General features: G+C 41.9%; 1 protein-coding gene across 1 annotated transcript in view; it reads right to left on the bottom strand.

Annotated features, from left to right (window-relative positions):
• The window catches only part of CFAP47 (cilia and flagella associated protein 47), a 660392-nt gene that overhangs the window by 164676 nt on the left and 483028 nt on the right, over positions 1–12688 (bottom strand). Inside the window, exon 56 of the mRNA XM_034754614.1 lies at positions 9714–9870. Within this exon, the coding sequence (XP_034610505.1) occupies positions 9714–9870 (157 nt within the window). The remainder of the gene's footprint in view (positions 1–9713; positions 9871–12688) is intronic.

Raw genomic sequence — 12688 nt, 5'->3', positions numbered from 1 at the left:
CTGTTTATGGAAGATGCTTTTGTCACAAGTGCACACACTACCTGAAATTAGCAATTCAAAGATACCTGATTCTGCACTAAAGTTTGGATTTCAGAGCCTATGACCATACTTCAAATAGTTTTGAAGTACCATTCTCTCTGCACTTACATATATTGCATCTGTACCAAGTGACCCTAATGTTCAATATATCATTGACTGAGTTCTATCTTCAGGTATGCATGAACAGCTCACAAAAATCATAAGTTAGTCGCATGTGCATTTCTGAGTGCTGAATTTGGTACCACACTGAGCATTCAGTATATGACAATATTGGCCTCAGTCTTGAAAACACTTATGGGTGTGTAAATACACTCACATAAGTAGACACAATGAAGTCAATGGGACTACTCACCTGAGTAAAATTAAACATACTTAAGTGTTTGCAGGATCAGGGCCATTATGAGTAAAGAAATATTTTGAATTAGAAGATAAATATCTTTCTATTTTTAATGCTTTAATTTTCATTATCCTAATGTAATTCTGAATAATAAAACAATTCAGCCTTATAGTAAGTATAATACTTAAATGAAGAGAAAAGGTTAACGTTACAGTATTTAGGGGATTCGGGGGGTGGGGAGGAGGGGATTAAATTCACCTGCTGTGACAAGGTGATCTATCTCTATAAATGAGATAGTTTAACAGACTCCTGCTCCATGCACAGGTGCAGCAATCACTAAATGTCACCTGAGACTCAAGAAGACAGATAAAAAACAGGAACCTCAGAAGAGTCGGGCTAGCTAGGGAACAAAAAAAAAAAAAAAAAAAACTGACTAGCAAGCCTAATGTCATTTCAGAATAAGGTCTTTATAGAAACTTTTGTTGCTATGGCAATGGTATTTATACTAAATACTAAGATAGATGAACTAGAGTGCCTAGCATTAAATGAGGATATTGATATAATAGGCATCACAGAAACTTGGTGGAATGTGGATAATCAATGGGACACAGTAATACCAGGGTATAAAATATATAGTAATGAAAGTAGGTTGTGCTGGCAGGGGAGTGGCATTATACGTTAAAGGAAGCATAGAGTCAAATAAGGTAAAAATCTCAAATGAAACAAACTGCACCATAGAATCTTTATGGACATAATTTCCATGCTTGAATACAAAGAGTAGAGCAGTAGGAATATCATACTGACCACATGAACCAGGATGGTGACAGTGATTGTGAAACACTAAGAGAGGTTGGAGAGGCTACAAAAGCAGAAAGTGCAATAATAATGGGTGACTTCAACTCTCCTCATATTAACTGGGTAAATGTCACCTTAGGGCATGATGCAGAGATAAAATTTCTAGCCACCATAAAATGGCTGCTTCCTCGAACACTAGGATAACATTTAACTTCTAAAAGGGGAACTATACAAAAATGAGGATGCTCATTAGATGGAAATTAAAAGGAGCTGTCACAAGGATTAAGTGCCTGCAAGCAGCACTGGGACTATTTAAAAACATCCTAATAGAGGCTCAGACTAATTGTATGCCTCATATCAGAAAATACAATAAGAGGACCAAAAGAGAGTCATCATGGCTAAACAGCAGAATAATGGAGACTGGTAGAGGCAAAAAAGGCATCCATTAAAACTTGGAAGTCAAATCATAGTAAGAATAATAGGAAGGAACACAAGCTCTAGCATGTTAAGTGTAAAAGTATAATAAGGCAGGCCAAGAAATAATTTGAGAAACAACTTGCTAAAGACACAAAAACTAACAGTAAGAACATTTTTAAGTACATCAGATGCAGGAAGCCAGTCAAACAGGCAGTAAGGCCACTAGATGACAAAGGAGCACTCAAGGAAGACAAGGCCATTGCAGAGAAGCTAAATTTATTCTTTGCATTGGTCTTCACTGCAGAGGATGTGGGGGTACTTTGCCCCTTCACTCCTCCCCACCCCGCTGCTCCTCCATATCGCCTCCGGTGGGGCGAGTCCCCCTCCTTGTGCTGTGTGGAGAACCAGCCCCAAGTCGGAGTGCTCAGCTCACCAGCAGCCTGACCAGCAGGCTCTTTCCTTCACCCACTGCCCTGGCTCGGCTAGCACCCCAGAAAAGCCCAAGACCCTCCGACTCGGGGCACTGGCCAGAAGGAGCCGAGCCCTGCATGTGCCAAAGCCCCGCTGGCACAGGGAAGCCTTTCCACCCCTCAGCTAAGCTCTGGAGTGACATGGGGGAAAAGCGATTTCCAGCCTGTACACGCCCCAACCCCAGGGAGTGAGAGGGTTCTTCCTTCCCCTGGGGACCCTCCCCTGCTGAGCCACCTCTCTGACAGGGTGGAAGCCCCTGCAGTCAGGTTCCCTGGGCCCTGGTGCACAATACATCCTTAGGGCTTAACCACTCCTGCACGCACTGTAACCGGGGGACAGGAGGCAGACGGGTTATGTCGGTGGCCAGCAGCAGCCTGGAGGCGTTAGTGGCCTTTAGACACTGTGCAGGCAGGAAGGGACAAGCTGTTTACAGCCACAAGGGTGTGGGGGAAGAAGGGGTGAAGAGATGAGCTCTGCAAAGACATGGGCTAAGTCATCCCTACCCCACCGAAGAAGCTCCTGTCCCTTCCCTCCCGCACAGTACTGAAAGGCTGCTGCTGGCCACATTCTGATCTGAACCCTGGCAGAAATGTGGAGAGGGGAGCATGTGACCCTGCATGACCCCTTCCATGTGTTGCCTCAGGAAGACATGGCACCAGGTACCAGGCAGGCGGGTCTGTCCCGGGGGCCCAGCCAGAAATGGAGGGTGGAGAGAGTTGGGCAGGGAGGGTCGGGTCGGTCAGTCACGCCCCCGTGTGAGAGAGAGAGAGAGAGAGAGAGAGAGAGAGTGTGTGTGTGTCCTTTCCCTGTGTGAACCCGAAAGCCTTAAAGATAAGAAGGTAAGTAAAAAGAATCAACTATGCAGTATTTCTTTTTAAGAGGATACAGTCAACTTGATGTTAATTTGAATGTTTGTACTGCATAGTTCTGATTGATTGCTGTTGCACTCGCTTGAATACCAATAACTTTACCAGGTGTCCCATATTCAGCATAGGGAAATATGTTCACCCTAATTCAAACAAACAGTCTTCAAAGTCTCAAAATATAGTCCATCCACACAACCCATATTCACCCCTGGTGTCTTCTGCCAGTCCTGGGGCCTTTCTTCTGTCCTAGCTTGCTTTTTGCCAAGCAGTCACATCAGTCCTTTCTAGCTGGAGTGATTGCTGCTCTTTCAGCAGGAACTCCCCAGTCTTCCTACGTGGAGTCCTTTTCTCCCCAGAAGAGGATCCAACATTCTCCTGGGGCCATCTATTCTCTGGTCAGGATAGGTCAGAAGGCAAACCCCTCTTTTGCTCCCTGGTCCTTCAGCTTCTACAGCCCCTGTCTTCAGCTCTCTTTCTTGGACCTCAATTTAGAACTCTCCCAGATTCTGCCCTGCCCTACTAATCAGGTCCAATTGTTCTGTCATAGAAGAACTGGACCCACTATCCTTAAAGGGACCTGCCATCCTGTGACAAATACATTTTAGCAATATTACAGTTCATATACATTTATACACCATACTGGAAATGATATTTTACTAAACATGTATGCCCAACTCCTCAAAGATATTTAGGCACCTAGCTTCCATTGATTTCAATTGAAATAGGCACCTAGTTACCTTTGAGGATCTGGGCTGTAATTACTAAATTATTAAAAACTGAAGTTTTATAGTCATGAAACTGCTTATGCAGCTAGAAATTACTTCCTTTGAAAATATATTAGAAGTAAGCTTGCATACAGAAGAAAGAATGCCACTTTTTACCAAAAAGAACAAAAGGAATTGTTACTGTTTCTGCAAAAAGCAAGCCAAAGCCTGCACAATGCTGTTCTGAAGAAGGCTTGGATACATAGCTCAGTTATCCTACTCTGACTCCCCTCCCCCAGTGGTAATTCATTAAGGAAATTAACCAGGTTTTGCAAATTCAACACAGATTTTAGAGTTGTTTATATTGTTTTATTTTGTACAATGGGCTATATAGTGTTAATCTGCTCAAAGAAAATGCCTTACAGTTCTACTGTAAAAGACTACAGAAATGTTAGTTCATTATTTCAGGTCCACTATTGTGTAATTAATCCAAGGAAAAATGGAGAGCAAAAACTGAGTCTAAGGTGCAAAAGTAAAGATTAGAGTTTTTCTAGGACACTTTACTTCTACACCAGGTTTCACTGAGTACCTCTTTGGAATAAATTAATGCTCTATAGTTAAAAAGATTGCACCCTATTTAAACAAGGAAGGTTTTTGTGAACTCAAGGCACAACTTAAGTATGTCAGAATGTCACAGTTCAGTAGTCTTTAGTACCCATTTTAAGCTATGTAAATGATTTCTGATGGGACTCTATTCAGGAGACGAATACTTGTTCTCATATTAGTTTTGTGAAGAGTGTAATAGATTAGCATTTTACAAATAATAGCTTGGTGTTCCAGTAGTATTAAATATGCCATTTGGCACTATATGCTTAACAAGACTTGCAGCTTGCTTCTTATAACTGTTCTGTTGCTGTGCAAATCAGAAGAAATAGTGACCTGCATTTTACAGTAGCGTAAAACATGCTGTATTCTATGAAGTAAAATAGAAACACATAGTATCATGGTTGCCACACATATCCTCTACCTCAAGAAGTAGGATTTTCAAACTGTGGCCAGCATACTGCCTGTAATTCACAGATCACTAGCTGATCAGGTACACTGGCTGTGCTCCTTCTTTACAGGTGCTTCTTCAGGCACCTCGGGGTCAATAAAGAGCTTGAATGCCTGAGGGAGACAGCTATAAAGGAGAAAGAGCAAGCCTTGGGCCACTGCAACTATAAGAGAAGGAAGAGTGTGTGATGCTGCACCCCATATTCCTCACAGTGATATTATGATGATATGATTATGACATAATTATGATGTATTTTATGCAAAATAAGTCGTGTGAGGTGCCATTGGAAAAGTTATAATAAATATAATATAATATAATAATCCTATTTGTATGCATATATCATTTTTGTATCTGAAGTTATGAATATTGACTATGTATCTGTATTCCAAATGTAGTTAAACCTGGTAATGCCCACAAGACAAGATGCTTTCAATCTAGATGGTGGGTGGGGAAGGGTCTAGCCAGGGTAATGGGCCATTAGGAAAAAACAATAAGCCTTAGGGGAAGCTTATCTCTCACCTGGTGATGAGCCTTCCTAAGAACACTCCAAATAGCCTGTGAGTAATGGCTGCTATGACTCTACAAGGACATGTGATCAGACCACATGATTCTGGACTCCATCTTGGGAGGCCTGAGGGTCTGAGCCCTTGACTGTTTCCTGCCCCACCAGGCTAATTCCCCAACTCACCAGACCTAAGTAGTGAGGCGGCCTGGTTCCCAGCCGCCCCAGAGAGGGATGACCCCCAACTGAACCCGTCTACATGGTTCAATGTACATAATGTTTCTAAGTAGTTTGGAGCATACATGTGAAATAAAGCACCAGGGTTTCATATGGTTTCATCATAAGTTGATGACCTAGTCCTCAGGCTTTAACTTCCAGGTGAAAAGGGGGGGGAAAGCAAAGAAAGGAAGTAGTCAGATGGTGTGCTGTCCTACGTTTCCTGTAAGCTGTGCAGACGCGCAGCAGCCTATTTAGAGCTTAGGGAACCTGCCCAGGGACTAGCTGGGGGAGGGGTGCCCCTCCCCCAACCTGCCTTGGCCAGGGCACTCATCCTGCGGCTCAGACCTGCCTACGGCCAGGGCACCCCTACCCGGCCTGAACCCAGCCGGGGCGGCACGGCCCGAACCCAAGCAGCCTGGCTGGAACCCAAACCCGGGTGGCACAGACCAGACCCAGCTGTGGCGGCACAGCCCTGACCCAGCCAGGGTGGCCCAGCCCGGAACCAACTGTGGCGGCCCAGCCCAGACCTGCTGGAGCGCCCCTCCCCCAGCTCAAACCCAGCCCCGGCTGGACCTGCCAGGGCCGGAGGAAGGGGGCCTATCCTGCAGCCCCAGGCCCGGAGGTCCCACAGTGGGGACAGGTACCTCTCCCGCCAGCCCAGGTGTTCCTGGGGGGAGTCCTCTCTCCCTGCTGGAGCACCATCCTGCACCCCAAACCCCTCATTCCCGGCCCCACCTCAGAGCCCCCACCCCCAACCTGAGCCCCCTCCCACACTCTGAACCTCTTGGCCCCACCCCCACCACATGAATTTTGTTATGTGCACCAATATGGAGGTGCACCAATATGGAGGTGATGTGTGACACATCACCTCCATATTGGTGCACATAACAAAATTCATTCCGCATATGGGTGGGAAAATTTAGAGGGAACACTGGTGCTGTCTCAAAAATGGAGCTGCATTGCACCTCAGTAGTGAATGGATACACTTCAGTGATTGGAAACTTTGTTCAACTGAGTCAAAGTGCTTTGAGGTCCAGAATGAAAAACACTCAACCAAGACAAAATGGTTCTTTTTGCCAGACATTGCACAATTTTTACCCAGATGGAAGGTGCTAATGGAATTGAAGAGGCCTGCTATAAAATGGCAAGATCCCAGCCAGATCGTGGGGTGGGAAGGATTGTAGACAAAATTCTGAAGAGTAGGGATGAGATAGAACAAGTTTGACTGGAAGCTCCCTGTGGGGAAAGTAAGTGGAGGTAGGGTGGGTGTGGGTGTGTGAGGGGGGAATCAAGAGACTAAGGGCGAATCTGAGCCTGAGGTGGGGTGGGATTTGGACGGTGGGTTTGGGGGGAGATTAGTAGGAATGTAGAGGGGAGATTTGCAGATTAGAGAAGGGGGAAATTACCCCTCCATTATAGTTTGGTCCTGGACCTTAGTCCTTAATGGTTGAGGCCCTTTTGGAGCAAGGTCTAGCTAGAATTCGTTTCTCCTAGGAATCAAGGCCTGAATCCACAAAGCACGTAGGAATTGTAATTGCTGAACGTTATGGCACCTAACTTTTAGGCACCTAGAAAAAACAACAGGAACTATGCTGCAATACACAAAACCTGAGTTGAACACCTAGACTCCTATGCAATGAATGGGGTGAGACAAGCACCTAAGAATGGGATCACAACAGCCACAAATACTAGGTGGGGAGCCACTTAAAATAGCCAGTGGGAGATGCCAACGGTGTGTCCTTAACCCTGCCACTCTCATGGAGAGAAATGCCTATGTCCAGGCAGCAAGGAAGCCTCTCTCTGTTAGCTATCCGCGAATGGAAGCCCATCTCCTGAAGTCAAGCAGCTTAGGCGCCTAAGTAGTTTCTTGTGGGAATGACTTAGACACCTGCCTTGCTCTGCACAAAACAGCCGAAGCAGGAAGCACTGACCTTCTAACGGTTAGCCCAGTGCTTAGAGTGCTCACCTGGGATGTGGAATACCCAGGTTCAATTCCCCACTCTGCCTAAGGGGGACAAATGATTTGAACAGGGTTCTCCCTCCTCTTAGGAGCGTACTCTAACCTCTGGGCTATTCTGATGTGGGGCTCCCTCAATCTCTCCTGTTTAAGCTGTTCCACTGCAGATAAATAATGAGTGATTGGAACAAACCGACTAGACCTAGGGGACAGACAGAATCTAACTCTGTTAGACTGGCGGTTAGGGCACCCACCTGGGACTAATGAGGTCCAGCTGTCAGCTGCTCCCTCCAGGACCCACAGCTCATAAGGTAGGTCAGTTTTTTTCCTCCCTTTCAGGGAGGCTAATGTCTTCCTCTCCTTGCAAATTACTTATTACATTATTGCTGGGGTGGGGTACCTACACTCTGTCACACATGTATTGCTTGCATATACCCCAACATTGTTCAGCATGGTCACAGAACCAGAAGTCATACTTTAAGAAGCTGAGAAATAGTATACAAAACTAACACTGAAGAATTCAGCTTTAGCCAAAATAAAGATTTCAAATCTAGTTCTTGTATGCAAATTATGGATTTTTTTCAAGGTCTCTATTTGTCCCATCCCAATTTGCTTTTCAGTGCTGATATGTTGAGAGGTTCCACTGCAAGATGTATTAAAGAACAGCTATCTTCTCTGATCTCCAAATGATTTATTTGTAGGTGATTGATCTGAATTTCACATCTAAAACTGAAAGGGTCAGATGTCTGCTATCATTATGACAAGAAACCAGCCATCACAGAGATTTAGTTTGCATTACTCCCCTATTTATTGAGCTAGCTACAACCTGTCTTTAAAACTTCCATTTGCTAAATGACTTAAGCCATCAAATATGTTAAAATGTCATTTATGTGAACACTAAATTTCAAGATGAGATAGTTAATGACTAATCTCAATAAATCTCCAACACCGTTCTTGCCTGGACAGTATTATGGCTGAATTCATAGATTCCAAGGCCAAAAGGGGCCATTGTGATCATCTAGTCTGACCGTCTGTATAACATAGGCCATAAACATGCCCAAAATAATTCCTAGAGCATGTCTTTTAGAAAAACATCCGATTGTGATTGATGGAGAATCTTCAAAAAAGAACTAGATAAGTTCATGGAGGGGAGGGGAGGTCCATGAATGGCTATTAGTCGGGATGGGCAGGGATGGTGTTCCTAGCCTCTGTTTGCCAGAAGCTGGGAATGGGCAACAGGGCATGGATCACTTGATGAGTGCCTGTTTTGTTCATTCCCTCTGGGGCACCTGGCATTGGCCACTGTCAGAAGACATGATACTGGGCTAGATCGATCTTTGGTCTGACTCAGTACAGCTATACTTATGTCCTTAATCCACCACGACTCTTGGTAAACTTTTTCAATGGTTTATTACCCTCAGTGTTAAAAATGTACATTTTATTTATAATCTGAATTGTCTAGCTTCAACTTCCAGCCATTGGATCATGTTATACTTTTCTATGTGAGACTGAAGAGTCCACGATTAAATATTTGTTCCCCATGTATATATTTACAGTCTGTGATCAAGTCATCCCTTAAGCTTCTATTTGCTAATCTAAATAAACTGAGCTCTTTGAGTTTATCGCTCTAATCCTTTAATCATTCTCCTGGCTCTTCTCTGAACCCGCTCCAATTTATCAAAATCCTTCTTGAATTGCGGGCACCAGAATTGGACACAGTATTTTAGCAGTGGTCACACCAGTGCCAAATATAGAAATAAAATAACCTTTCTACACCTACTCAAGATTCCCCTGTTTATGCCTTCCACAGGGAGCTCACGTTCAGCTGATTATCCATCAAAACCCCAAAATCTTTTTCAGAGTCACTCTTTCCCAGGATACAGGTCCCCATTCTGTAAATATGGCCTACATTCTTTGTTCCTAGATGCATTCATTTACATTTAGCCATATTCAAATGTAATTCAGGCTCCAAGCAAGATGTCTATGCAGCCTTCAGTATTACAAAATCTGTACAGGCCTGATTTAGCCTGAGATCGATCGATCTATCTATATATATATATATATATGTGTGTGTGTGTGTGTGTGTGTGTGTGTGTGTGTGTGTGTGTATGTGTGCACACGCTCTGGGCCTGTATCTATATCTGATGAGAAAACCTTTAAGAAGAATATTAAGTAAGACTATAACCAAGCCACATTACCAAAGCACAGGCATGGAGGTACCAAGTAACTGTTCCTCACCATGTATATTTCTATTGTATCATATCATGCGATTTCTAGACTAGTAACCATTTCTCTATACCATAGACATTTTTAATGCAATCAAACAGAAATTATTAAAGCAAGAGTCTTTACCTGTTAACAGCACATCTACCAGTATATCTTCAGTGGTAGGATTTTTGAAGGATATGATGATGGAAGAATGACGACCAATACAAGTACTTATGCTAGCTGGTTCCATTGGCTGAGGGATAAGGCCAACCCCAGACAGATGAAATATCCACTCATTAAGCTGTAGGCAAAAGAAAAACGTTGATATTAGGGGAAAAAAACAGTCTCCACATTGAATATTGTATATCTTACTGAAGCTCACTTGTTTCTCATTTTCTGTTGGTCCGGTTGTATACTAGTGGAAGAAATATTGTCCAACTTTTTCTTTATTTTTCTCCCTTTACGCTCAGTTTTTATCTATTCTAATCATTGATCTCTTGGAAGAAATAGATCCAATGGTCTAAAAGATTAATGTAAAGAAGGACACATTGTGAATATAGTGGCAAGAAGTCCAGAGGAAGAATACAGATAACTGATATATAAGGGATAACAGAAGAACCACACAAAAAAACTAACACTGTGACACTAAATGTCAGAAAGGATTTTAAAGACCAGAGATACATGTATAAAAACAAATATGAAATATATTAAATACATCAACAGCATGGAGACTAAGAGAACAGGGAGTCAAAAGAGCAATTAAGGAGGATAAAGACGTTGCAGATAAATGATTTATTTGCATCAGTCTTCATTACGTAGGATGTTATGGGAGATACCTGCACCAGACCTATTCTTTGCAAGTAATAAGATTGTACACTTTGATCGTTATCAGTGCTCAAAGAGAAGATCCTCAGATAAAATGAGAAATTAAATAGCAAAAGGACTGGATGGTCCAAGAGTTCTGAAGGAACTTAAGAATGAAGTGGCTGAGTTAACAAAATTATACACCATTTCCTGAAAATGGGACTTGAGGGCAATAGTTGTACCTAACTTTTTTTTTTAAAAGGTAGTGGGGTGAAACTGGCAGTTACAGACCTCAATACTTCTGCAATGTCTAAATGGTTACAAATAATTAAAAACAGAATTATAAAATGCCTAGATTAACATGAGACGAGGGAAAGAAACAAATCACCATTGCTTCCTTAAAGGAAAATTCTTTGAGTGTGTCAACAAAATACGTGGATAAAAAAAAGAAGCAGATGAAATAATGTATCTGTATTTTTGAAAAACCTTTGCAAAGTCCCTCGCCTGAGCCTATTAATGCAACTCAGTGGTTATGAGGTAAAAAAAGAAAGAGTAGGAGTAAATGATCAACTTTTCACACGACAAAATGTTAACATCAGGATGCTTTCTATTTTTGTATTAGAAACTGTACTGTTTAATATATTTATTAGTTAACTAGAAAAGGGGGTGAATAGCAAGGTGGCAACATTTGCAGATGACAAAAAAATTATTTACATTAGTCAAGACTGGAAAAGACAGTCATGAACTTCTTAAGTACCTAACCAAACTACATGAATAAGTAGCATGATGACAGATGAAATTCACTGTTGACAAATGCAATAATTATCTCACAATTATTGCAAGGAACCGTTTGAGTTATTTGTACATATACATTATGGGGTTTTAAATGTACAATAACCACTCAGGAAAAAGATATGGGCCTCACTGGGGACAGCTCAATGAGTACTACTTAATGTGCAGTGGTGGACAAAACCAAACTATTGTAAAGGATTTACAAGGTATGGAATAGAAAATAAAGAATGAAAATATCACACTGTCATATAAATCACTGGTACACCATGATCTGGAGTTCTGTGGTTAGTTCTGGACACTCTATCTGAATAAAGATATAACAGAAAGAGTGGGGGATGGGGTGACAAACACATGGAAATATTTTATATAAAGTGAAATTGAAAAGATTGGGTCTGTTTAGAGAGGAGACAAATAAAAGGGGACTTGGGAGTTACACTGAATACAGAAAGAAGGTACATTGGGTGCCCTTATTTATCCTTTATAAGCAATGGGACATTCAATTAAATTGAAAAGAAAAAGAAAATTAAAGCCTATTAAAGGAAAGTTTTTTTGTACATGACATAATTAACCTGTGGAACCCAATGTCACAGATAATCATTGGGGCCAAGAATTTAGTAGGATTCAAAAAAGGATTAGATCTTTATATAGAGATGTGAAGAACAACCATAGTTACATAAATTAGAATATAAAAAAATGATTTGTTTTCACTTTAATAAGGTATATAAATCCCCTTTCCAATCCAAGACATAATTTCCACTACTAGAACAAAAGTTAGGGAGAAAATCCCCTATGTGGTCAGGTTACTTCACAATTGTGCAACTCATACAGGCTACTCTCAGAGACAGCATAATGGATTAGATAGACCACTGGTCTAATCCAGTACAGAAGTTCCCGTATTCCTATACCTAAAAGATAAATGCTTTATTAGACACATCAGGTCAAGTTCATCCCTGGTGTAATTCCACTATCCAGAATGAATATAGTCTATTTCCTTTGAATTTAGTAAACTACTTCCCTTCATCCTCACATCATAAGACAAAATATCCACATGAAGGTGGAGGAAAAGGCAAATAAAACAATTCTTTCCTGCCAAGTTTAGAATAAATCATAAGGTAGAAAAACTTTAATAGCTGGGGTAACTCAGGTGTAGAATCAGATTGGACTGTGTGGAAGTGATGATGAAGATGGAATCAAAATTTACTTAGATATTGCTGACAAATATAATACAGCTCTGTTTCAGTTATAAATCTGTGAACACCATTCTCAGACTCTGACAAGAAGGCAGGAATTATCATTAAAAAGATTTTGTTGCAATTTGGGAGAGTACCCAGATCAGCTTTTGGGGGAGCTTCTTTGCAATCACAGAAGAAACTGACTGGAAGGTTCCAAAAGCAGCAGTTATAATGAACATGTGACATGCAACATCCATTAGGGTGTCATGCTCCGTCACTGCCCAAGGGGCTAAAAATCTTCAACAGGTTGAAGGAGTATTGACAGTCTCACACTAAGGAGCTGAGACACAA

This window comes from Trachemys scripta, chromosome 1, assembly GCF_013100865.1.
Source record: "Trachemys scripta elegans isolate TJP31775 chromosome 1, CAS_Tse_1.0, whole genome shotgun sequence".
Lineage (NCBI taxonomy): Eukaryota > Metazoa > Chordata > Testudines > Emydidae > Trachemys > Trachemys scripta.
The sequence above is the reverse complement of the archived record's forward strand: the minus strand, read 5'-3'. Positions and strand labels throughout refer to the sequence as shown.